The 27,750-nt window shown below is 40.9% G+C and overlaps 1 protein-coding gene across 1 annotated transcript in view; it reads left to right on the top strand.

Moving 5' to 3' along the window:
* PHEX (phosphate regulating endopeptidase X-linked) overlaps window positions 1-27,750 on the top strand; it is a 188,569-nt gene that overhangs the window by 61,198 nt on the left and 99,621 nt on the right. The window contains exons 10-12 of the mRNA XM_024739450.1: window positions 1,997-2,090; window positions 4,252-4,380; window positions 26,757-26,858. Coding sequence (XP_024595218.1) covers window positions 1,997-2,090; window positions 4,252-4,380; window positions 26,757-26,858 — 325 coding nt within the window. The remainder of the gene's footprint in view (window positions 1-1,996; window positions 2,091-4,251; window positions 4,381-26,756; window positions 26,859-27,750) is intronic.

The following is a 27,750-nucleotide window of genomic DNA, read 5'->3' as shown; positions in this document are numbered from 1 at the left end:
AGGGTTCCTTATGTACTTACCGTGTATCCCATTCAATTAAAAACCCCATTTTTCATGAACAAGCTGAAATCTGAAGTTCCCTGTCCCCCACCTACACTCTTAAGTTCTCTGAATGTAGGTGATGAGTTCCTATTTCTTTACATTCCTCATGGCATCTGGGACGATACTTGGACAGCAGTAGGTGCTCAGTGAGCACTTCTTGTCTTGCTCAGGATTAGGGATATGAACTCAAAACGTCCAAAGGAATGACCTAAAACGGCATGTTTATTATAGTGCCTCAAAAGAGCATGGACAAGGGCTAGATTTTCCTGATGAGAGTGGTGGTCTCCGAGGGGAAGTGGGTCTGAGAAGAAAATTTTAGAACTTCTATATATCTTTATTCTTTCCATTGAAAAAATAACTAGGCTATATTGAGTTTTGCTATATAGATGGCCATGGACCCTTCATTTGATCTGCATGGCACATATGAGGCAAGACAGTGTTACCTTCACTGGTTAGTCTTTATTCCACATATTAAAAATAATCTCAGGTCATTTACATATACCTGTAGATTTATGAATTTTATTATTGGTTTAATCCTCACAAAATGGACAAGTGATTTAAAAAATTCTTGTAGAGAAACAGGAATTGAAGCTATTACTAATAGTATAAGCACAAAGTGAATGGGAAAAGAATGGCAGAAGTGGCCCTTCTCCCACTCTAGTTACGCCATCTTGGTTGGCCAGCTGACAAGGTAAAAAGCAATGGTGTTCTAACCAGATCCGGGAAGGATATGGTCAAAATATTTTGAAATAGTCAAGACAACCATATGAGATGTTGATTTACATTGACTGTCATTGTATTAACCTAATCCTGTATGGATAATGTGTCTTGAAGAATTAACTAAAAGTGTTTGAAGGATTAACTAAGGACTTCGGAAAATATCTTTATTTCATTTTATCTTTCAAAATGTCTATTTCTATATTTGTGAAAAACATTCCTGATATGTTAGTCCATTAGTATATCTCTGTATAAATTAAAATGACTATACATATATTGGGTGTATATGCTGAAATAAATTGAATTGCTAAGAGTGCATGTCCACTGGGTTAGGGTGCCATGCAAATGAGAGTGTGGGTTGTTCTTGAAGGGCCAGTTGCCTTCATCATGTCACACTGCTCTCACATGGCTGGCTGACCGAGAGCCATCTCAGGAATGTGTGTTATTAGTCACCATGGTAATGGCACAGCTGGGAGGGGATGGGTCATTAAAAATTCATCATCACTATTGAGTTAGAAATTAACTCAGATCACACATCCTTCTAAGGTCAGGGCACATAAAACGGCAACACTTAAGAAAATGTAACGGGTTTTTAAAAATATGTATTATGGACATTACATGAGTGTATGGGGTTGTTCATATGTTTGGAAGTGAACAGCAATGAAAACTAGAATTTACTCTGTCAAACATTTTGTTACTTATTTTAACTTCACAGTAGCCCTATAAGGTAGGGATCATTCTCATTGTATGGCAAAGATAAAATCAGCAAGCTTAAGTGACTTGCCCAAACTCCCACATCTAGTAGTTCTGCAACCAGGGTGCATATCTAGATAATTGGTATTAGCCAATATATTGCATTTTGTTTCCAAAAGGTAAGAATTCATCTTCATTTTATCAAGTCACTTAATAATTGGAAGTTCTTGACAATTTCTAGACATGAAAGGCTGGGTAACAGTGGACTCCATGTCCTGAGTGGGAAAGCAAAATGTTCACGCTGAGGCCTGGGGCTGGAATTTTCATATCATCTATCTGTATTAGGTGGTGAAAAGGAAGCCAGTTTTGGTTGAGCTTATTGACACTGTATCATCTTATGTCATTTCTCAAGTGAAAGTTCTGCAGTTTTGTATGAGCAAGAGGTCCCTCCATGGAGCTTTGCCAACAGATTTTCCCAGGGTGTTCTGCAGAGCATCACATATCAAATTCAACACAACAAATGTGCTTCTCTTTCTGTTAACAGGACCGTTGCCAACTATTTGGTGTGGAGGATGGTTTATTCCAGAATTCCAAACCTAAGCAGGCGCTTTCAGTATAGGTGGCTGGAATTCTCACGGGTACGTTTTAAGAAGATTGCAATGTTACATCACTGGATAACTTCACATGCTGGAACAGTCTGTATATTAACCAATCCAATAAAAATCATCTTCAGGGATTGGATGAAACAATCCAATTGTTTAAACAGAGGGAGTTTTGCATCTCAAACTCTATTTTTTGGGGGCTTTATTTCTTTTTATTGAGGTAAACCTTACATACAGTAAGGTACACTCAAGCTCTTCTTTGATGAGGCTATATATTGAGGGCAATACTTGGGACCATCATGTTGTTTTCGCTCTCCCCTTCTTATCAGTTTATTCCCCTTTCCCTCAGTGTTTTTAAGTGGGTCATTGTAGTTATAATTTTAATATTTCTTAGTGATATATTTGTAACTGTCTTTCATTTTCAGTATTCTGAATATTCAAAATATGCATGATATAAGTATTAGATGGTAAAGTTTCATCTTTAATTTAGGGGTAGAGTTTTGTCTTTAACTCTACCTTGATCTTCAGTCTTTTAATTTACCCGAATTCTACTAGGCCAAAGAGACCTAAGTTTAGTCTCCTCTGAGAAGTGGCTCAACTGCCTGAAACACTTTTCTTCTTCCCCTCCTCACCCAGCTCTGTGATCTTTGCTCCTCTCCCACTCTTGTTCTCCTCTTAACTTACATAGGTGTTACTCTGTTTCAGAGGCTTTTGTCTGAGTAATTCTCTTACTAATACAGGGCTTAAGGATTTTGTGGCTTTTTTTTGTTTTAACATTTTAAGAATTTTGTGACTTTAAAAATGTTTTAAGTTAATTTTATCTCAATTTGGAGTTAAGTAATGGCTAATTTTGTAAGCTATAACTTCATTTAACAGACATTTTAGTTACTAGAGAAAGTGATAAGTAGAGAAGTTCTTAGTGGGTCATTACTCTTGAGTAGTAACACAATTATTTTGGATACATTTTGCCCCTTAAGTCACTAGAGTATTGAGCTTTATAGAGAACATCATAAAACAACTATATATGTTGAGGTCATATCAAAGGGTTAAGTTACAAAAAAGGTAGATTTTATATATATGTATCTCTGTGTATTGTTAACTCCCATGGATCACATAAAAGATGGTACCCAGCTGCTTTCCACCCCCACTGTGAAGAGAATAGAGAGTTGTAAGAAGTAGTTTGTGAAAATTTGAGGTTAGGTATGAAGGGATGTTTCTTGAGCATAAAGTGCTAAATATAATACTGAATTGCCAAAGAAGATTGTAGGATCTCTTTCTCTAGAAGTTTTAAAAATAGATTCATTCATTCCTTACCTCTGAGAGTGGTTGTGTTATCAGTAAGTAGAGGAAGAATAGATGAACTTCATTGTTAATCCCATTTGCTCTGAACCAACAACCTGGATCTAACATCGTTCAAGGGATGCCTCCTGCCACCATTCTCAGAGCCTCCGTCCCTTGCTGTCTGCCTTCACTTTGCATTTTGAGTGCTCCAAACTCCCAACCTGCAAGGGCAGTTTAAATGATATTTATTTCTTTGCTTTCATCCCCCAAGAGTAAACCTTTGAGCCCTCCAAGTCCTGCTTTGGAGCTTCCTTACTTGTTTGTAAGTGTTTTCTTGAAATGGTTTAATTGGGACAGATGAGAAAAACATTTACATCTATTTTTTACTTGGTCACCAGTGTGTTCTGTTATGACACGATGTAAATATGCTTCCTGGGTTGTTCATGGTGGGCATATTTTCCTGGTCTGTCTTGTGAATGTACTTCCCAGAGCAAGGAAACCCTCACTGGGCAGGAGCTTTGATCACCTACTGATGTTAGACCTTTCTTGGTGGAACTTTAGTTCTCAGTAGATGTTAACTACCATCTGGACACTTGGACAGCATCCCCTTTCATCCCTGTTAACTGCAGAAAAGCTATGCTATTGTCCAAATCCTTTGTTTAATGGGGAGAATTGGAAGGAAAGGAGGAATACATTATTATCCACTCTTAAAATATTTTCACTTAGTTTTAAATATAATGGGACAAGCAGAATATTTTTCTTCATCCGATTTTACCTTTGGTGTACTATCTGACACATATATTTGCGTTGGGGCCTGCAGTGTTTTGTAGACAGTTTCCTTCAGGTTGTTTGAACTTTTTTTCAGTCGTTGGTTTTATCCAAGTGAAGCTCAGTCTGGATCAATTATCTCCCACAGGTAATCCAGGGTACCACAACTTTGTTGCCTCAGTGGGACAAGTGTGTCAACTTTATTGAAAGTACGCTCCCTTATGTTGTTGGAAAAATGTTTGTGGATGTACACTTCCAGGAAGACAAGAAGGAGGTGGTAAGCGCTGCTCCCCAGCTGATAAAAACAAGGGCGGTTAACAAGATCTGACATGGATATGGTCAGCAGGCCAATATCAGCCTTCTAGCTCTTCCAGTGACGAATCTAGAGAACAGCTTTGCTTCAAAGAGGAATTCCTGCAGTACCATATTAATTGAAAACTCAAACTCAAATGTAGAATGTTATCATGAAAATTAAGAAAATTTAGAAATGAGGAAACAGCATGAAATCATGCCTTTAAGAGTCAGAATTTCTCCTGTAGAGATTAAATGTGTTAGGGCAATGCTTAGGAAAAAAGAGGACCTAAATAATTTTAGGATTGGATATTTGAACTATTGTAATTACAAAAGGTAGAGATTTCTAGTCAGGTTTCTTTGTTTTACAGATGAGGAAGCTGGAGACCCAGTGATGAAGTGATTTGTAATATATTTAACAACTTCTTTTTTTGCCAATTTTATTTATTTATTTTTTGTTCTTCAAAATAAGCAACTTTTAAAAAAATTGAAGTATAGTTGGGCTTCCCTGGTGGCGCAGTGGTTGAGAGTCCGCCTGCCGATGCAGGGGACGCGGGTTCGTGCCCCGGTCCGGGAAGGTCCCACATGCCGCGGAGCGGCTGGGCCCGTGAGCCATGGCCGCTGAGCCTGCACGTCCGGAGCCTGTGCTCCGCAGCGGGAGAGGCCACAACAGTGAGAGGCCCGCGTACCGCAAAAAAAAAAAAAAAAAATTGAAGTATAGTTGATTTACAATGTTGTGTTAGTTTCTGGTGTACAGCAAAGTGATACAGTTATGTGTATAATAGTTATATATATGACATATATAGTATAATGTAATAATTAATGATGTTGAGCATCTTTTCATGTGCCTATTGGCCATCTGTGGAGAAATGTCGATTTAGGTCTTCTGCCCATTTTTTGATTGGGTTGAAAACAAACAATTTTTTTATTGAAGTATAGTTGATTTACAGTGTATTAGTTTTGGGTATACAGCAGAGTGATTCAGTTATGCCTACATATATATCTATTCTTTTTCAGATTCTTTTCCATCATAGGTTATTATGAGATATTGAGTATAATTCCCTGTGCTATACAGTAGGACCTTGTTGTTTATCTATTTTATATATATATTAGTGTGTATCTAATATATACACACTCCTAATTTATCCCTCTAATTTATCCCTAAACTCCTAATTTATCCCTCTCCCCTTTTCCCTTTGGTAAGCGTAAGTTTGTTTTCTATGTCTGTGAGTCTATTTCTGTTTTGTAAATAAGTTGATTTGTATAATTTTTTTTGGATTCCACATATAAGTGATATCATATGGTATTTGTCTTTCTCTGTCTGACTTAGTTCACTTAGTATGATAATCTCTAGGTCCATCCATGTTGCTGCAAATGGCATTATTTCATTCTTTTTTATGTCTGAGTAGTATTCCATCATGTGTATATATGTGTGTGTGTACACCACATCTTCTTTATTCATTCATCCGTTGATGGACACTAGGGTTGCTTCCATGTCTCGACTGTTGTAAATAGTGCTATTATGAACATTGGGTTGCATGTATCTTTTTGAATTAGAGTTTTCTCTGGATATATGCCCAGGAGTGGGATTGCTGGATCATATGGTAGTTCTATTTTTAGTCTTTTAAGGAACCTCCATACTGTTCTCCATAGTGGCTGCACTAATTTACATTCCCACCAACAGTGTAGGAGGGTTCCCTTTTCTCCACACCCTCTCATATTTAACAACTATTAAGTGGCTTAGAAACAAACAAAATGCAGGGATTTTCCCCCCCTTTCCTTATGCTGTCTTCTAAAAACTAGAGATGTGACATTTATTTCACAGAAAACACTGTCAATTTTTTTCATAAGCTTAAAAAGAAATCCTTTTATTTTGTAAATTTGTAAACCTATATAGAAAGAGCATTGTAATCAACTTCCATGTACCCATGATCTGTGGCTATTCGTAATTGTCGTAGTGGTGTTAATGGCTCAACCAGATAAATCCACTAATAAAAGCTGAGGTTTAATTTCATTCATTTACTCAACAAATATTTGTTGAACATCTGTTATATACTAGGCACTGTTCTAGGCACTTGGGATACAACAGAGAACAAAGATCCCTGGCCTCATTGAGATGACATTCTATTGGTGAGGGTAGACAAAAAAATCAATACAGTGCATACATTAGCAAGTGTATTAGAAGATGATAAGGACTCTGGAAGACAGAGGAATGAGATCAGGGTAAAGACGATCGGGATTGCTGGAAGGTATGAATATGTGGGGGTGGATTGTAGGATTAAATAGGATGATCAAGGAAAGCCTCATTGTGAAGATGACATTTGGCAAAGATTTGAAGGAGGTGAGAGAAATAGATATGGCATCTATCTGGGGGAAGAGTGTTCTTAGCAGATGGAACAGTTAGTGCAAAATCCCTGAGGCAGGGATGTGCCTGGAGTGGTCAGGGAAGAGCAGGGAGGTCCACGTGGCTGGAGCAGGGTGAATGAGGGTGAGAGAAGTAGGCACTGAGGTCAGAGCAATAACAGGGATGGTGTGGCATTTTATAATCCTTGTAGAACATTGTAAGAATGTTGGCTTTTACTCTGAGTCAAGTGGGGAGCTAATGCAGGCTTTTTAGCAGAGGCCTGATGTGACTTGACTTATGTTGAGAGGATCGCCCTGGCTGCTGTGTTGAGAAGAGATTGTATCAGGTCAAGAATGGAAGCAGGGAGGCCAATTAGGATACTATCAGAGGGACCAGGCCAGAGATGATGGTGGCTTGGACCAGATGGTAGCTGTGGAAGTTGTGAGAAGGGGTTGCATTCTGAATACATTCTGAAGGATAGAACCAGCGCAGTTTGCCGACAGATTTGTTGAGGGATCTGAGAGTAAGAGCTCTGAGTCTGATTAAATGGAAATATGGAGGTGCTATTAACTGAGAAGAGGAATACTGTGGGGAGGATCAGGTTTGGAAGGCAGGATCAGGAGTTCAGTTTCGGCCATGTTGAATTTGAGATGTTATCAGACTTCCAGGTGGAGATGTCATGGAGGCAGTAGGGTATGAGTTTTGAGTTTAGGACAGAGGTTGGGGCTGAAGGTTGGAGGAGAGAGGAGGAGTGAAATGGTTGTCCAGGGGAGTGGGAGACTGAGTAAACTGAGGAAATGTAGTATGGCTGCTCTAGGTGAAGTTGGAGGTCATGAATTTTAAAAAGTCTCCTCATTTTGGCTGTGTTCTTCTCCATGTGTTTCAGCTACACTGGAGTAGAGGGTCTATTTTAAAATAGAAATTTCAATTTAGCTAGGTTTTTTTTTTTCTGATGTGCATTTTCTTTGTGAAGAATTATATTTTACAAATGGCATGAAGCAGAATATCTAGGTATGATTAACTAATGTAGGGGAGGAAAAAAAATTTTTTTCTCTACTCTTCTAGGTTCCTGGCTGAGACCCTCCTGTAATAAAAGATTAATAGGAGAAAACCAAACAAGTTTAATAACATGTGTACCTCTTCTACTCAGGAAAACTGAGTAACTCCCAGAAATGGCCCAAGCTACCACCTTAAATTCCAAGTCCAGCTAAAGACGAAAGAAGATGTTGAGCACTGGAAGAAGCCACTTGTGGGCACCAGACAAAATGCAGTAAATAAGGGCATGGCTGTGATGCAGACTTAAGTCCTTGCCGTCTCCATTGCTAAGAGTTTCTAGAGATTTAGTCATGCTCCTCTTGGTACAGAGAGGGAGACACCCTTACAATGGAGTTTACCCTTATAAACGTTCATTTCTCTCACAAAAGGGTGATTTCTACTGTTTTCAGGACAATTCCTGTGTCTGCAGCCTCTCAAAAATAATCAGCCCCAAATAATCAATATGGCAAAGGGGCATATTTAGGGATGGTATATTTTGCTTCCCTTCGCTAATAACAATCCATCGTAGTCAGTCAGATATGAATATGTAAGCACCTTGGGTGCAGGTGGTCATTAAACATTGAATTTAAAGGCAAAGAAATAAAAAAGTCTGTTAAGCCATGATAATTCCACTGGTTGGTATTATGTGTTGATATGTATTACAACTATGTATTATGTGCTGAGGTTTGCTTCGGAATGCCATACATCTAAGCACATTTACTTGGATTTTTTTCTGTCTTTTGATACTTTGGAGAATTTTATGCCAAGTTCGAGACTTTATATTTGAACCTGTAAGTACTCTTCTTGTAAATAATTCCACTGAAGAATTAATGTCTTATTTCAAAATACTGAATATTCCCATTGTGTTTTCTTTCACTCCTTGGTCGGAGTAAATGGATTGAGAATTTATCAGATAATCACAGTGGTAACATTATAAGCCCTGGGAAGGATATAAAAACAATTAAGGGATAATGGAGGTGTTTTTATATAGCAGGATTTTTTTTTTGGCAGTAGAAGAATTTTAAGTAATACGAAAGGTATGTGGATTAATTTGTTTGTCTCAGTTTTGGTGTGAAAGTCCCTTTTTCATGTGTCAGGATGTGACAAGTCAAGTTGATTTTGGCACTTCCCCCCTTATTTTGATGTACGTGGGACGTGAAGGTAGTGTGATAGTTACACAGATACTCATTTATTTTACATAAAATTATTTGCCTCCCTTAAGCAGAAGCTATTTGCCTCAGGGAATACTTAAGTTGGAAACTTATAAGAGTAATATGTGGCTTTTTATAGCTGTGTTACAGGGCTCTCATCCAAGAACCACCTGGAACCACTGATTTACTTGAAAAACATTCTTTATTATTAGCTACAATCCAAAGAGAAAAACAAAAATATCCCCAATGGCACAAATTCCAGAGACACTAACTCAGAGGGGTGGGTGCCATTGTTTTATTTTCAAAAACAGTTGTTAAGCAAATGAATACAGTCAGAAGGTTAAACTTCAGGTATTTCTCAAGCTTTAATGTGTACAGGAATCACTGAACGATCTGGTGGTTAAAATGCAAAATCTCATTGCATTTTAACCGGGTCTGGGGTAGGACCCAAGAATTTGCATAACAAGCTCCCAAGCAGTGCTGACACTGCTGGTCTAGGGACCACACTTGGAGTAGCAAGGCCTTTGCATCATTCATGTGTTTGCAGTTACCACCAAAAAACAGCTCTGGCAAATCATGTGAGCAGGGCAGGCATTTGACTCAGGGCAGCAGTACATCGTTTGCTAAAGCCTGTTGCATTAGTGCAAGTAATCGCTTCAATTTTCAGATCATAGAAAATTTCCCTGTTTCAGATTGCTTTAAGTGGACTGTGCCAAACCCCAGGTGTGAGGGCCTTCAGGCTACTTTTTAGTTCTGCTTTTTTTGTTGTTGTTTTTTTCCTCTGAGCTATTTAGTTTTCCTTTGAAAACTGATACCTGGGTTCCTCTAAGAGACTTTGTGCTTCTCCTCAGTATTTCTGTTTTTACAGCCTCTTTTTTTTTTAATAAATTTATTTTGGGGGGCTGCGTCGGGTCTTCGTTGCTGTGTGCAGGCTTTCTCTAGTTGCAGCGAGCGGGCGCTACTCTTCGTTGCGGTGCGTGGGCTTCTCCTTGCGGTGGCTTCTCTTGTTGTGGAGCACGGGCTCTAGGTGTGCGGGCTTCAGTAGTTGTAGCACGCGGGCTCAGTAGTTGTGGCTCGCGGGCTCAGTAGTTGTGGCTCGCGGGCTCTAGAGTGCAGGCTCAGTAGTTGTGGCGCACGGGCTTCATTGCTCCGCGGCATGTGGGATCTTCCCAAACCAGGGCTCGGACCCGTGTCCCCTGCATTGGCAGGTGGATTGTTAACCACTGAGCCACCAGGGAAGCCCTCTGCAGCCTCTTAATGGCAAGTTGGCCCAACTGCCTCTGGTTGGCACCCTTTGTTATAGAGAGGGTGGGAGGAGCAGTTCACTTTGGGGTTTCCTTCGTAGCGGTGAAGGCATCCTCCCTCACTCCCCCAAAGTACCTCTCTTCCTTTATCATTGGGGAAAACACATCATTTTACATTACTATTTCCTTGTGACTTCCCATATGCGAGTCTGCACGTGCACACAGCCACATTCATGTACAGTCATATTTATTCACTCACACATAACAATGGGAGTTTTACAAATTTAATTAGAAATGGGAAGAATAGCATGTAGAAAAAGGAGACTCCTTCCACAGAAAGCCACCTAAAGAGGCCACATGGAACAATCTCTTGCCTATCAGATAGTGAGCCAGGACCTTAATCCATGTGGGACTGGCTGCAGACTTTACTTGAGTCAGAGGGACAGGCCGGTGGAGTGAGAGTAGGGAGTTGCACAACTCTTTGGACGGTGGTTGTCTTTGTTACCTAGAGTAGCACTATCCAGTAGAACTCGGTATGAGCCATGTATGTAATTTTACATTTTCTACTAGCCTTATTTAAAAAGTAAAAGGAAACAGGTGAAATTAATTCTAATAATATATTTTGCTTAACCAGATATATCCAAAATATTGTCATTTCAACAAGTAATTAATGTAAAATTATTAATGCAGTAGTTTGTGTGCTTTATTTAACACTCAGTCTTTGAAACCCCATGCATATTTTTATAGCACATCTCAGTTCGGACTAACCCCATTTCAAGTGTTCAATTGCCACGTGTGGCTATTGGACAGTGCCTGTCTAAAGAACTGAAGAGTTCAAGCCCTGCCTGGAGTTCAGCATGGCAGGGCTCAGTCCCTGGGTGAGCGGGTGCTAGTAGCCAGGAAGGTCCCCGAGAAGGTGGAGTTGTTGGTGTCTGACCAACTGGGTTTCTCAGAGTGCTCTAATATTGAGAGGGGAAGGACTCAAGCAACCCCACGTGAGATTCATGGCCTGGGAACAGGGGTGGGAGTTGGAGTCAAGCTAGTACTTGGTGAGGATGTTTCAGATTCTCTGGGATACCAGCTTAGAGGAGGAAACAAATTCTAGACTGTACTCTGAGGTAAGCACCTTGGAGGCTTGGTTCTCATTGGCTCAGGGACCAGCTGGTGTGGAGTCTGCAAGTCAGAGATGTTCAGTGCCTGAAAGGTGCAAAGGACTCAGTCAAGGCGAAAGTGGGGGGTTCCGAGCTCAAATACCCTCACAGCCAGTGAGGAACATTAAATAACGTACAGGAGTAAAGCTGGCTGGGTGTCAGCAAAAGCCAGGGCAAGTGCAGTGATGAGTGACAGCTGACCCTGGGCCTCGGTGTCTGGGACCCAGTAGTGATGAATAGGAATGGATGTGATATTCAGGATTCAGCTCAGGCTCTTTTCATGCAGGATGCCTGCCGAGGGTTGCTCGGTTTCTGTTTTTTGTGTTTTGAGAGAAGTCAGAAATACGGACTTGTATGTGAAATATCCTACATTTTAAATCTTGGCCGGTACTTTGGAGGCCAAACTGAATATGTCCCTGGGATACCGTTTTGTGGCTTTTACACTAACATTTTCTCTCCAGTTTTCAGACCCAAAGTCATGACCGTGTCTGTCAGAGAACTCTTTAAGTTTTGCAATCTTATTTAGAAGATCATGCATAGTTTAAAAATACAGCATATTAGCTAATCATTTAACAGGTTGCTTTTGTGGAAAGTTATATGAAGGGTATGAAAGTAGAACTCTCTCAGAGAATCCATGGTGTATTGTCACTGTAAATAGAGATGATGGCTCTCATCGTACTGTGACAAACCCTGATCTGTAGGCTCATGACCTAAATGACAGGAGAGAGAGTTAGGGGTATGTGTGTACGTGGGGAGGGATGTCTAAAGTTGTTACTTGTTTTTCTCTTCCATTTTAAAATTATTAATGATAATTTATATCTGTAATGTATGAGTAAATGCCCCAGATAGATATCAGTGTCCACGGTGGGCACACAAAGATCCCAACGATGGCTGTATAATGTTTTAAAAATCTGATGATGATAATAAGGTAGCTAACTTTTACTGAGATTTAGTTGGATGTCTGGTACGCATTCTATAAGAGCTTTCGATGCGTTAACTCATTTAGTCCTCGCGGTGGCCCTGTAATTGCTATTATTGCCCTCATGTTTCCAGATGAGGGCACTGAGGCTCCAAGAGTTTAAGTAAATTCCCCAAATGTCACACGGCCTGAAAATGCTTTAGGTGGGGTTCAAGTCCAAACACCCTAGCTTTAAGTCAGTGTTCTGTTCCCTTGCTTCTCTCTGAAAAACACTTGAATCTTCACCATTTTTATGACTGGCATGAGGAGACCAGTCATAATGAAAAGACTTCTTAGTGGCTTGTCCTATAATTGATTCACCCTTATCAGGAAATTACTTATTCATGTATTAAGATCTTATACAAATAAAAGGCACATATTTCCTATTTCTTAGCATTTTAGAGGTAGGGAACAGTTGGAATAGGTTTTGCTTCTAGTAGCATTCTAATATTTTAAAGACAAATAGAGTGAAAGCTTAATCAGTTCGAGTCTAACCAGGTGACATTGCATTTTTTTGTGTTCATAGAATTTTCAGAAGAAACGGGGAAACAGTAAGAAACAAGCTGATTATCAGAGATTTCATCTAAGAGCAACATTTGAGGTTCATCTTTGGCTCAGTCCACACACTGAGCTCAATTTCCAGTATTTCCTACATATATCATTCTGAGGAGTGATCCCTGATACTTGGAATGATGACCTAAGGCTCTGTAAGGTTTCTTCATCAAAACAGTCTTTAAAATGTTCACCATTTTTTTGGGTTACTAAGGCAGAAATGTAAACATACACGTCAAAGAAAAATTTTCTATCATGTTGATGCAAAGGAGAAAAGGATCTTTCCGTTTTATGCTTTGAATTGTAGTTTCTAGAAAATTCAAGGAAATTGGAATTCCCATTTGAACATTTTGTCTGAGCTAAATTATTAAACCACATAATTTTATCTCATTATAGATACTCTGTCCCCAAATTACTTATCTTTATTCATATATCTCAGCTCTGCCAATAGGCATTTTATTGCTGTTCTCTCAAATTATCTGTTTTTGTTGTAGGGTGAACCCTATTAAAGAAAAAAATATTCTGATACTTGTTAAAATGATAAGGAAGACTTTATTCAGGAGTATTGCAAAGGATGTCAAGACTTTCCAAGTAGGTGAGAGAGATCGGGCTCAACTGTGAACATGGCAGAGACAGCTGGGGGTTGGCCAAGGAGCAGGGTGAAGGAGGCAGTGGATGGAAAATGACTAAGAGGAAACGTTCACAGGTCAGGGGACTTTTTCTGAAGGCAGGCCAGGGTGCACAGATATCAAGGGTGGGGGATGAGGAATCTGACAGATATGGAGGGTGCTCAGATATCAAGTGTGGAGGGGGTTCTCTGTAAACTGACTTACTGGGATTCTTGATAAAACTGGGCTGTGCGGGCCTGGCACAGGGCTTAGATGAACCTGGCTAAAGGTTGGTCAACGAGAGAGTTTTTGTCAACACTCAAATCAAAGATAAAGTCACTGGTCTCTTATTATACGTTAAAACATTCTGTACGCGGAAGGTTAATTTAGTTAAAGAGGAACGAATCTTTTATTATACTTTAGATTGAGATTTTATTAAGTGAAGAATTAAAGCTTTATTTACTGTGTAAAACAATTCACTGATTTCTCCTGTACTCTAGTAGCTGATTCCTTTTTCTCTTTATGGTAAGGACATCGTTCATGTCCCCAAGTAATGCCATGGATGACCTAGAGTATCGTCCAGTTTTCTGAGTGCTCTGCATGAGCAATTCTGGTAGTAATTCTTATCCCAAGAACGGGTTTCTCCTCCCATCCCATACTGCTGCAGCTGGTGCCGAAGACTTAAGTACCCACATGGGTCCAATTGCAGTGGTGGCGTTTGAACTTGCAACCTCCATGCACTAGGAGTTCACCTCATTAGTTAGCCAAGATAATTGAATTGATGGACTTCCATTAATATTCAAGTTCTCCAATTCCCTTGCTCACCGTTTTTCTCAGTGGTTGAATAAATGAGATGTAACTCTAACGTTAGTGGCAGAAGTCACTTGAAAGTCAGTGTCATGCATCATAGCAATGCCTTTATACCGAGGGGTTCTTGATTCCTTACAGATGCTGTTACAAGAGTTGCTCTCAGTATAGCCATTGTACTGATAAAGATAAAGCTCCCTTCAACACAAGTCGCGCAAAGTAAAGGATATTCTATCTGGCTATCAAGTGTCCCTGTTTCCGTTTGCCTAGGCAATGGTGTCAGCTGTTATATCAATCAGTTTCTCTGGGTCTTTGCAGAAGATCCGTCTGGATTAAGGCAAAACAAACTGATGTGAGTTTTAAAGGGCTTTTAAAATACAGTTATAAAATATTGACCTTATTAAGAAATTACGTCTGATTTTCTGAAAACTTGCATTAGCATCTCATAGCCCAGTTCTGTTCTTATCATTTGGGGCAAATTAACCTCTTTGTTTCTCTATCTTCCTGTTTATGAATGGTACACAAGGTTTTGCTGCTATAGTAATGCTGTGTAACACTCAGCCACAAAACTTCAGTGGCCTTCACCAATTAACAGTTGATGTTGATGCGCCTGGAGTTGGTTGGTGGTTCCCCTGGGCAGCTCTGCTTATTTTCGCGTGGTTTGTCTAATGTCTGGGGGTTGGCTGGTCTAGGCTGGCTTCAGCAGAGGTGGCCAGGATGACTTGGCTCTACTCCAAGTATTGTACTTCCTTCAGCCGGCTAGCCTGGGCACGTTTTCATAGCGATGGCAGAGGTGCAAGTGAGCAGGCGGAGACGCGTGAGGCTTCCTGAGGCCCAGGCTCAGGACTGGCATAGTGTCACGTCTGCATTCTGTTCACCAAAGCAAGCCACAAGGCCAGTCCAGAATGACAGAGCAGGGAAGTAGACGCTGCCTTTTTAGTGAAAGGTCCCACAGCAAAGAGCATGGGTACAGGGATGGGGGTATAGAGTTAAAAGCCATCATTGCAGTGACTCATAGACAGGGATACAAACAGTACCTACTTCGCTGTTTTGTGACGAGGACTGAGTGAGATAATCCACGTAGAAGGCTTAGCACATGCCTGGTGCATAGTGAGTGCCCAGTGAACGTCAGCTACTGTTATTACTGTGTGCCATGCCTAAGATTAATCATGAAGAGAGAATGCATACTATCTATCAAAGAACTGTGGCAACTCTCCTGCATTGAGATCTCTTCTTTCTAATTTCTCCTCAAAAGAGTGAGTGTGAGGCAGGTACCTGGGGGATTGCTGTTCCTAGTCCTGCATATATGCCCAGTGTAGTAGCTTTCAGTTGGGATAAAGATCCTTTTATGGCTGGTGCCCTAGCCACATTCCAGAACCAGCCCTATCGTTTAATGCTTAAATCTGGCTCATAAGAGAGAGTCTCATGCAACTACTCAAGGAGCCAAGTATAATTTCTAGAACAGATCCAGGTTTCACAACTCTCTACGGGCTAAATCTTATTACAGCAGATGTCATAAGACCCCAATCCTGACAGCTCTTTTTAAGCAACCTTTGGTAAAATGACATCCAGCAAAACAAGTAATTCAGAAAGGTCATTGGGAATTCTTTTGAAATAAGTGTGGACACTACTCTTGCCCTTGTCCTTGAGTGTGCTGCCACGATGGTGACACATTTGGGCCGCCTTTCTTGTTTGTGGTCTCTATCTTTGGATAACATTGGACACTGTTGCCTTTGCCGCTTATTATCGGCCACAGTCTTGTCAAGCAGATCTGATCAGGCCTGTGGGCTGCGGAGACCCTGTCCTGGAAATTCATTGGCTGGAAGAAAGCACTTAGGCCCTCCAACAGAGCTGCGTTTTGGATGTGACCAGGGAGAATTCCTTGCTGGAGGGAGTTTACCCACAGCCAAAAGCTAGACCATTATGAGACTGGTTGACTTCTAAATATTATTCTGGTTTCTGATCCGTTCCCTCGAAGAGTAGGAAAGTGGGAAACAGAAAAAGATGAGTTAGAAAATCAGAGCACAGTCTCTCTGTTCATATCCAGTAAATAGGATTTTACTCTTGTTACCTTCCGGACCAGGGCTCGAACCCGTCTCCCCTGCATTGGCAGGCGGATTCTTAACCACTGCGCCACCAGGGAAGTCCCAGCCTTATGCTTTTTGATAAGAGGTCGTGGTAAACTGCCCCACCAGACTGACATACTTTATAGCATGTCTGGGGCCCAAGTAGCTTGACATTTTTTTCTTTCGCCAACATTTTAAATAGCTACGCAAGTTTGTTAATCTTGACAAACTGGTATGATTTGTTTTATCATACCAGCTTGCTTGGCTGCCAGAAACTGAGGGTTTCCTAACTATCCTTAGTTTTTCTGGCTTTACCACTTCTCCCACCTTAACATGGGTCTCTTCTTTACTTCTTATTTCAATGCCATTATTATATTTTTATCAGGAGCCAATTCAAAGTTGTTTTCATAAATACAGTATAAATAATGAGTCAGTGGATAGTTAATATTTATTAGTGCATTGATTTATTTAATGTCTGTGTTTCTAGTGAAGTGACAGTTGCCAGAAAGAAAAGTTTTAGAACTTCCCTTAGATTGCAGCCTATTTCTTCCAGGTTAACCACATGAATTATTGATAGTAATTTTTGTTTTTCACATTCACTCGTCACGTGGTTATAATTTAAGGAACCATGTCTTGCTCTAGACCAGTGAGGAGACTGGAGACGTTTTAATCTTATGTTTTGTTAAGATATTACGTATAATTTCTGAATATATTAGGAAAATCTCTTCAACATTATGCTTTTATTTAAGAATTTCATTAAAATTACTTTAATGCATATAATCACCTTGAAGATTGTTTTTCTTCTTTAAGAACTCCATCAGCCTATAGCTATTTCTATCAGATATATAATATATATGTATATACATATATTAATATTTTTAAACCATTCTTAGCCATCTGTTCTGTACCACGTTGGCATCATCAACCTCAGAATGGACTGGGCTAACTTACTGAGTCATTTGAGTTCCACTGAAGTTTATATTTGGAATAACTGCTGGAATAACTGTTATACATTAGCATGTATAAAAGATATTTGATTAAATTTCATTTCTTTGCTAGATACCCCCTGGAGGTTTTGAAAAACATAAATCAACTTCTATTTATTGAACATCTGCTACATGTATCGTATGAAATCATACCATGTGAAAAATCATATCATGTAAGATGTGAAATCATAAAACTAACAGTGGTGAGATATGAAATCATAAAACTAACAACTTTAAATTTGCAGAACACCATAGGGGAAGAAAAATTATTTTTCCCTTTAACCTCCTAGGTTCTTGGCTAAGATCCCTCTGTAATGAAAAGACAGATTAACAGGAGAGAGAGAGAGGTTTAATAACACGTATACCTCCTGTATACATGAGAGAGACCCAGGAAAACTGAGTAACTCGCCAAAATGGCCCAAGTCATCACCCTAAATACCATCTGCAGCTAAAGTCAAAAGATGTTGTTGTCGGGGGAGGGAAGCCAGTTATGGGAGGTTACCAGGCAAAGCACGGTAAACAAGGGTAACGTTATACAGATGTAAGTTTTGACTTCTCCACTGATAAGAGTTTCTAGAGATTTAGTCATGACATCTTCCTGGTACAGAGAGGGAGACACCCTCTCAAATGGAGGTTTCCCCTGTAAATGTAAATGTCTCTTACAAAAGAGTAACTTCTCTGTTTTCTGAGCTTTTTCTAATCTGCTGTTCCTTAAAAATAATCAGCCTAAAATCTAAAATAATCCTCATGCCAAAGAGGTATGTTTTGGGGTGGCAAATTCTGCTCCCCTTCAACACTTCTTAGTTGCCTTACATATCCATGACGTCATTTGATCTAAATCATGATTCCTGTCTTCGAAGCTTATGGATTTCTTGGGGAGATCAAATAAATATAAATGGCAATTAGACACACACCTATATTGTTCTGAATATAAGCCTAATAGGAACTCAGAGAAGGGACTGAAAGTGTGGGTTTAAGTGTTTGGGATTCGTTGGTATGAGGTACGATCTGAGTTGGCCATGTAGGATTTCTTTGTCACCAGAGACAAAGCTTTGAAGGAAACTACAACTGACAGTGGGGTGAACTGACCCCTTTTGTTATCGAGCCAATCTCGATGTGCAGTAAAGTCAATCTACAGACCCTGGGTTGTGGTGAAGGGAAGTATAGCATTTATTTGCAGGGAGAATGGGCAGCTAAAGCTCAAAAGACCCATACTCCTTGATGGCTTTTGGGCAAGCGTTTTTATTTTACTTATTTATTTATTTACGTTTACTTGCACTTTATTTCTGTTATTATTACATTGTCATGTATAATGAATTAGTTATACAACTCACCCTAATGCAGAATCGGTGGGAGCCCTGAGCTTGTTTTCCTGCAACTAGATGGTCCCATCTGGGAGTGATGGCAGACAGTGACACCCAAAGTGTGTTGCTTCTGTCCAGTCTCCTCCGTAAGATGCAGCTTAACTGTCACTTGCCACTCACTGATAGGGTTTTGATACGCGTCTGCAAGCAGTTGATTTATTATGGTCTCTGTGCGGTCAAACCTCTCTGCTAATGATAATCTGTATTTGCAGCCCCTCCCCAGCACTAGCATCACCGCCTCAGCCCCACTTCAGATCATCAGGCATTAGATTCTCACAAGGAGCGCGCAACCTAGATCCCTCGCGTACGCAGTTCACAGTAGGGTTGGGCAAGGGTTTTTAAATGCAACATTAGGGGTGAGGGTTGCAAGGTGTGTGATCAGCTTGTGGACATTCTTCTGATTGGTTGTTGGTGAGGTAACAGGGTGATGTTTTGAGAATCTTAAGCATCAGTCTTCTGGTTCCAACCAGTCTGAGGTCTGCATGCTTATGGTCAGCAGTTTCCATCTGGTGGGGCTCTGGTTTCTGTAAACCAACTCAAAGATATGTGTCAGATCGTTATCTGTATCCCTTGAGGAGGAACTAGGAGTCCTTTGACTCTGTTTTATGGCTGAAATATTGTGTAAGCTATCGTAACATTTTGCTTGATTGCTTTGACTTTGTTTCTGCATTCCCTCACTTTTCTAATTATTAACTGCTTAAATTTGCTCTTTGGAACTCAGGGGAAGGCCGGCGAGACTAAAGCTTTTTTTCCAAACAAGAAGTGGGGGACACGGAGGGGGTCTGTCACCAGGAAGGCCATGCAGGGTCCTGCTTGGTTTCACGTCTTCTCAAAGCGGTATTAGCATATGTCCCTTTAAATGCATTAATAGAACCATCTTGACCCATATATATAGAACACAAAGTTCCTATGTCCATGTGAGGGGAGGGAGGATAAGGAGAGGTCAAAAGAAGAGCAGGTGAGACAATTTTAATGCACTAAGATAGGAGAATCTCATTTAAAAAAACCTTTCCTGAAGGGTACCAGGTGTATGCATATGTGTATGTGGCTCACCAGTGTCTGATGTCTGATGTAGAATGCTGTGGGCAAAACCCTGGAGTGCAAAGAATGAAAAGGGGAACCCACTTTTAAATAGCATTGGTTGAGGGAAAGAACTAAAAACTGCCCATATACTGACCAAATAAACTGTATTTTCTCAGTGTGGGTCCATAAAATCTGAGATAAGTAGATGCTTAACAAAATGCTGCTTTACATGGAGGGCTCTTATTCTGCATGTGGCAGATTTTGCCATAATAATATTTGAGTTAATTTTTGTATGTCATATTTTGATTTTTAACTCTAAATAAATATTTTCTATGGATAACTTCACCTTATGACTTCTACTTTAAGTGATTTCTATTAATGTTATATGCTGGCTGGTTGGGGCATTAGGTCAAGGTTTGGTGAAGAAATAATATTTCTGTCTTCTTATTTAAAAATCACAGCAGGCTTTTGCTGCCTCAGGGAACATGACTTGACTGAAGGCATTGTTATTATGTGATGCTGTAGAGTAGTCTAAAGGTAAAAATCAGAAGTGTTCAGTGATTTATCTTCCTAGTTCCAGCATACTAAAATCATTATTTCTCTTATTTGCATTGACACGCCAACCAATGACATTAATCACCTCCAGAGATTTCCCTTGTTCTTAAAGTCTGCTGGGGTGGTTCAGCACCATTTCACAAAAACTGTTACATATTAAATCTGTAGAGTGGTCAAAAAGAAAGAATTGAGAACCTGTGATGAGACCTGGGAGGGGAGTGGTGGTCTCAGAGGATAGGGCAGAGACCAGCTGTGGCTCACAGGGAAAGAAAAGAGGAAAATGATTACAGTCTTCTCTCGGTATCTGCGGGCGATTGGTTCCAGGACTCCCTGCAGATAACCACAATCTGCGGATGCTTGATTGCCTTATATAAAATGGTGTCGTATTTGCATATAACCTACACACAGTAAGTCCTTTAAAAAGGACTTAATTTTTTTTTTTACAGCAGTTTTAAGTTTATAGCATGGGGAAGAAAAAAATCTTTCCTCTATCCTTCTGGGTTCTTGGCTGAGACCTCCCTATCATAAAAAGACAGAGTAACAGGAGAGAAACAGAAGTTTAATAACATGTATATCTCCTGCATACATGAGAGCAAGCCAGGGAAACTGAGTAACTTTCCATAATGGCCCAAACCATAGCCTTAAATACCATCTCCAGCTGAAGACAGAAGATGTTGGAGAGTGGGGTGAGGGCTGGGGAGACAGTTGAGGGAGGTTATTGAGAAAAGCACAGTAAACAAAGGTCTGCTTGTTATGCAGACTTAAGTTCATGCCTTGCCTTCTCCATCAATAAAAGTTTCTAGAGATTTAGTCAACTTGCTCTTCCTGATACAGAGAGGGAGACTCAGAGGTTTCTCTTATAAATGCAAGTGTTTCTTCCAAGAGGGTAACCTCTTGGTTTTTAGCACTTATTTTGTGTGCTCTTTCTTAAAAATAATCAGTTTGAGATAATCCTTAAGCCAAAGAGACGTGTTTTGAGATGGCATATTCTCTCCTTCAACAACAAAATTGAGAGGAGGGTGTAAAGATTTCGTGGAATGGCGATTTCCTCGGTTCTTGCCCTTCTCAAGGGAAAGAATTCAGTCAGGAGGCATAGAGCAGTTTTAAGTAGCAAGAGTTTTATTAAGCAGAGCGAAAGTACACTCCCAAGAAAGGATGAGAGTGGTCTATCTGGAAACCAGAGCAGCCCTGCAATGGGACAGGGTTGGGTGTGTCCTATGTCATTTGATTGTCAAGTTGATCGACAGCTTTAGGTTATATAACTTTCCTGCTAGTATGCAGGCACTTACCCATAAGCACCCAAGCAGAACCCATGGGGTGGGGCGGGAAAGCAAAAGCCGCAATGCTAAGTTATTACAAGTGAGGCGTAATGAACCCTGGGTTACCTTGAGTCACCTTGTAGGTCTTGGTGCGCCTGCGTCAACCTGTGCTGGCAGTTTTGTCTTGCTTGGTCCTGATACGGCTGGAGACCTAGTGGTGGTCCTCGGCCACAAGAGGGAGGATCTCTGGGTGTGCTCTGTCCACCAGGTGTCCTGGTGGGAGAGGGAAAGATGAACCATCCAGGATGGGGCAGGACCCTCTCATGTCTGACTAGCTACCTAACACTCCTGCCCCTGACACATGCCTAGTTTCTCTCATTAACATCACTCACTTTTTTTTTTTTTAAACTGAAGGTGAACCTACATTGACACATCATTATCACCCAAGGTATATAGTTTACCTTAGAGTTCAGTCTTGTACATTCTGTGCATTTGAACAAGTGTATGATGACATGAATGTATCATTATAATATCATCCAGAGTATTTTCGCTGCCCTGAAGATTCTCTGTGCTCTGCCTGCTTATCTCTCCCCACCCCCACCCCACAACCGCCGATCTTTTTATTGCCTCCATAGTTTTGCCTTTTCTGGATGTGGTATCATTGGAATCATACAGCATGTAGCCTTTTCAGATTGGTTTCTTTCAGTTAGTAATATGCACTTAAGGTTTCTCCATGTCTCCTCATGGCTTGCTAGCTCATTTCTTTTTAGCACTGAGTAATATTCCATTGTCTGGATGTATCACAGCTTGTTTAGCCGGTCACCTACTGAAGGACACCATAGTTGCTTCCAAGGTTTGGTAAGTATAAATAAAGTCGCTATAAACATCTGGGTGCAGACTTTTGGGTGGACATAAGTTTCTATCTCCTTTGGGTAAATACCAGGGAATGTGATTGCTGGATTGTATGGTGAAAGTATGTTTAGTTTTGTAAAAAAGCTACCAAACTGTCTTCCAAAATGGCTCTCCGATTTTGCATTCCCACCAGCAGTGAGTGAGAGTCCTGTTGCTCCACAGCCTCTCCAGTGCTTGGTATTGTCAGTGTTGTGGATTTGGGCAATTCTAATAGGTGTGTAGTGCTATCTCATTGTTTTAGTTGCATTTCCCTCATGACATGTGATGTGAAACATCTCTTCTTATGTTTGTTTGCCATCTATATGTCTTCTTTAGTGAGATGTCTGTTAAGGTCTTTGGCTCATTTTTTAATCAGGTTTTTCGTTTCCTTCTTGTTGAATGTCCGTCAGTACATAAACAAACACAGGTAAACCTCTCACATGGGCAACTACCACAACAGCAGCAGCAACAAACAAATGCACACAACCCAAACTCAGAACCCTCTCTTAACCCTATATCCACTTGTACCCTGTCTTTGCTTTCTCTCTTTCATAGACAGACTCCTCGACTGGGTTGTGCAGCCTTGATGTCTCCACTTCCCAGTGAGGTCTGGCCTTTGTCTTCACCTGTCTTTCTCTTCCAACATTCTATGTCTTAGAAAATGGTGACTATAATTTGTAATACTGTATTGTATATTTGATAGTTGCTAAGAGAGTAGATCTTAAAAGTTCTCATCTCAAGGGAAAAAAAATACTCTATGTTTGGTTGAAACGGAGCAAGACTCTGCGGGGCCCTCCCTGGTACAAATCTTTTCCGTGTCCCGCGTTTCTTATTCGCAGGAAAAAGGCTTCAGCCTGCTTGACCTTCCCTGAGTTCCCAAGGGCAGCTTCAAACAGTTGCTAAGCAGGGAAGGGAGGGAATGCAGAAACAAAGGAGGAGGAATAAGGAGACCACAGTGCAGCAGTGTCCTGGTTCCTCCTCAAGGGATACACATAGCCGTATATCTCTGAGTTCTTCTGCAAGAACTAAGGCCCCCACCCAGGGGGAGGATGGTAACTCCAGGCTGAGCATAGGATTCCTGGAGCACCGCCCTGTTACCTCACCACCAACCAATCAGAAGAAAGTTACACACCCTGCAGCCATCACCCCAAATTTTGCCTATAAATACTTCTGCCTGAAAACTGCTGGGGAGTTCAGGGTGTTTGAGCATGAACCACTTGTTCTCCTTGCTTGGCCCTGCAATAAACCTTTCTCCGCTCTAGACTCCGATGTTTCAGATTGTTTGGCCTCACTGTGCGTTGGGCATATGAACTTGTGTTTGGTAACATGGTGATGGGTGTTAACTAGACTTATTATTGTGATCATTTCATAATATATACAAATATCAAATCATTATGTTGTATACCTGAAACTAATATATGTCAATTATAACTCAATTTTTAAAAATGCAAAAAAAAAGAAAATGGGGCAGTGTCCATCTGGTTGCCTGTGCCTGAAGCCTGGGAATTAATCTGACTGTTCCACCCTTTCCTCACCTCCCCACAAAATTAATCACCTGGTTCCATTGATTCAGTCGCTGAATCTCTGGCAAATTAATGCACCCATTTCTTTCCATCCCTGTTGCCCCTCCCTAGTTTGGGAAGTTACTGTTTCTCCTTTTATGTGAAGGTGACAGGCTGGCTGGTGCGTGTTGCTGCATGATGGTGTTGGAGAGGAAGAAGTATTCCTCTCCCCTTCTAAATTCTTCTGGCTGATAGAAGAGTTAAATTGATGTGACAGAGAGTGACAGCAGAAAAGCAAACAAAGTTAAGTAACGTATATGCATGGGAGAGACCAGGGAAAACTAAGCAGCTTGCCAAAATGGCCAAAGCCCTCACGTTATATACCATCTTCAGCTAAAGACAAAAGAGGATGTCAGTTATGGGGCAATACTAGGAAAAGTGCGGTAAAGGACGGTGATTGTGATGAAGATTTAAGTCGATGACTTCTCCATTGATTGATAGGAGTTTCTGGAGATTTAGTCATCCTCCTCTTCCAGGTACAGAGAGGGAGACACCCTTCAAATGGAAATTTCCCTTACAAATGGAGATATTTCTTACAAAAGGGCAACTGCTATTTCGTTTTCAGATCCCTTCCTATGTCTGCTGTTCCTCAGAAAATGACCAGCTTAAAACAATTGATATGCCAGAGACATATTTTAGGGTGGCAAATTTTGCTCCCCTACAGTGATGTCATAAAGACTTAGGGGTGCTGGTGACTGCAGAGGCAAATGATCTAGGCCCTGAAGATTTCCTTGTTGTTTTAGCACCCTCCTTCTGTGGGTTTTCTGTTTGAAATGGTCACTGCTGCATCTCTCTCTGTTTTCTTCTACTTTCCTGGCATTTTCCTCTGATTTCTGAGGGACACCTCTGTTGCTCCTGGACGTTCTGACCTCACAACTGTCATTTACCTCTGAGGTCAGGTCCTGGCTCTGACCCTTCCCAGCTGTAAGAGCTGGAAGAGATCATGGACTCTCTCTTTCTCTCTCTCTGTCTTTTCAAAAATATTTATTTATTTATTTGGCTGCGCCAGGTCTTAGTCGTGGCATGTGGGATCTTCGTTGTGGCGTGTGGGATCTTCGTTGCGGTATGCAGGATCTTTAGTTGCGGCATTTGGGATCTTTTAGTTGCAGCATGAGGAATCTTTAGTTGCGGCATGCAAACTCTTAGTTGCTGCATGCGAAGTCTTAGATGCGGCATGTGGGATCTAGTTCCCTGACCAGGGGTCGAACCCAGGCCCCCTGCATTGGGAGTGCAGAGTCTTAGCCACTGGATCGCCAGGAAATTCCTGCTCATGGACTCTCTTGACTCCTGATTTCCTTATCTGTAAAATAAGTGGCTTCCCTACACCAGTGAGTCTTCATCCTGGCTGCACATTGGAATCACCTGGAGGGGCTTTGCAACCTCCCAGGGCTCAGGCCTCACTCTGCAACAATGACATCAGCATTGTTTAAAGCTCCTCCCGCCACCCCCCAGCCAGAGACCCCATGTACAGACAAGGTTGAGAACCAGCGAACTAATGATTTTAAAGGACCTTTGCTTTTCTGTCATTTCCTGTCTTTATCACGCCCCAATCTCAAGCTGAGGTTTCTTTTCTCTTAATGTTTTCACTAAGTTGGGAAGAAATAGCTGTGAAGTACCCCCGCCTCCATCTGCTGTTTGTTCTTATTTACATACAATGGAACCCAGCCCACTGATTGCCAGCTCTTATTCCCTTACAACTGTTATTGAACTGAAAACATAGCTGAAAACTTATTAAACAGAAAAAAACTATTTTGAGCTTTGTGCTGACAATTCATTATAGAACCAAGGAAACATCTAAATTTCTTTCTTTCTAGAATTAATGCTAAAAATGGATTTACACCTCCATAATTTCAAATGAAAATTTTCATTCTGGTGCCAAACCTAGTATTATATGCTTTCTTGAGTGTCCTATAAGGAAAAATGAAGCGTCTGTGTAGGAGAATGGAATTTCGATTGGTTTTCACCCATAGACAAGCAGGACCTCCCCAGACTGCTCCGTGTGGGCTGCTGAAGTTAAGTGTTAGCATCTCTCTCCCCCAGTCCTCTCTTTTGACCCACAGATGCTGGAAGAAAAGCCAGGGCAAACACATCATCACTGTAGGTGTGGTCTCACTCTTGGAACACTTTGAAACAGGGCTTTCAGAAGACCGTGTTTCTGTAGCAGTCCCCTTGAGACCTAACCATTTAAGACTTGAAATAGCATACGACTTTTCTGAGCTGTCAGAGAGGAGAGAGGAGAGTAGGAAGATGACAGAGAACAGCCACGCATTTGGTTTAACCACTGGCATTAATTTGGAGAGAACTGGGGTCTTGACATAAGTGATTCATATTGAGAAGTGTCTAGGGTGCTGGCTCTCCCTGCCTGTTTCTCTGTTAACAGTATCTCTTTCAACTGTTCACTCACTTTCTTCTGCAATACCTTTCTGAAGTACACAGCACATGCCTTTGCTTTTTTCTCTCAAGCCCTTATTAACCTATTGAAATTAGTTGCAACCTTGATATGGGTGCGCTAATACGGTAGCTACAGGTAAGTTATTAGTCATAACCTATGGCGAATTCCTTTCCTCATGTAATCCTTTTACAAGTGGGCCATCACATTGTTCTCAAGGAAAGAAGTGGTTAGTTTTCTTCTAGTAATGGGGGGAAAAGGCATTTTCCTGGGCAAAGAAATGCTGCCAGAGCATGGAGTCAAGCTTAAAGGAGCCTCTTTGACACTGTGTTTAGCATTGGGCTATTTATCGTGGCCTAGAAAAGCTTGTCTGAAGCTTCTTGGTTTTGACCTGCTTCTTTGGGTATTTCCTTATAGATGGAGGAATTGATTGAGGGTGTTCGATGGGCCTTTATTGACATGCTGGAGAAAGAAAATGAGTGGATGGATGCAGGGACGAAAAGGAAAGCCAAAGAAAAGGTAAGGATTCCTTATGATGAAAAAAATATGACTTCTGGTTTTAATGGATTTTCATGCTCCCCATTGACTGTGTAGTGGATTTTTATATTGACTGAGCTGTTGACTCCAAATGACCCCAGAGTTAGCTGTCTGTTTTGGGATGAATACAGAGATTTTATTACCAGGAGGTAAGAGAAAATAAGATCTGACTTTTTCAAACTGCGTTTTCAAACACCTTGTAATTCAGCCTTTCCTTCTCTCCTAATTGCCGTCTGTAAGAGCCACATGGCTTGCTGCCCAGCGAATTTTGCCATTAAACCATCAGTGGCTATGGCAGAATGCAGAGCAGTGGGGAGCCAGGGGGAGCAGCTGGCAGAAGAGCCCTCAAGGCACAAAGAAGAAAAACCGATATTAGCTGTGTGTCCTGCTCCGTGCACAATGTGTGCTAATGTCCTCAGGCAAATCCTCTACTGTAACCAAGCAGACCTACTTCCTAACTCATCATTTTGTGCAAATGATCCAAATAGCATGTTTATAAACTGTAGACCAATAGTAGACCATTGCGTAGGAATACAAAAACATTTCCTAATAGAAGCGGACACTTGCTAGGCCTTGTAAACCTTTCTGGCAACAATATAAGGGGATAAGTGAGAAAAGTATTAGCAGCCTTGCTGTTTAGAAGTAAAGAATGGGACCCATCTTGAGTTCTAGGTATTCTCATGGAGCTGGAGCTTGCATGGGTGGGAAACGCCTGCTACATTCTTTTTCTTTTAGCATCTTTATTGGCGTATAATTGCTTTACAGTGGTGTGTTAGTTTCGGCTGTATAACAAAGTGAATCAGCTATACATGAACATATATCCCCATATCTCCTCCCTCTTGCGTCTCCCTCCCACCCTCCCTATCCCACCCCT

The sequence above is a fragment of the Neophocaena asiaeorientalis genome, unplaced genomic scaffold, assembly GCF_003031525.2.
Source record: "Neophocaena asiaeorientalis asiaeorientalis breed wild unplaced genomic scaffold, Neophocaena_asiaeorientalis_V1.1 scaffold194, whole genome shotgun sequence".
Lineage (NCBI taxonomy): Eukaryota > Metazoa > Chordata > Mammalia > Artiodactyla > Phocoenidae > Neophocaena > Neophocaena asiaeorientalis.
The sequence above is the reverse complement of the archived record's forward strand: the minus strand, read 5'-3'. Positions and strand labels throughout refer to the sequence as shown.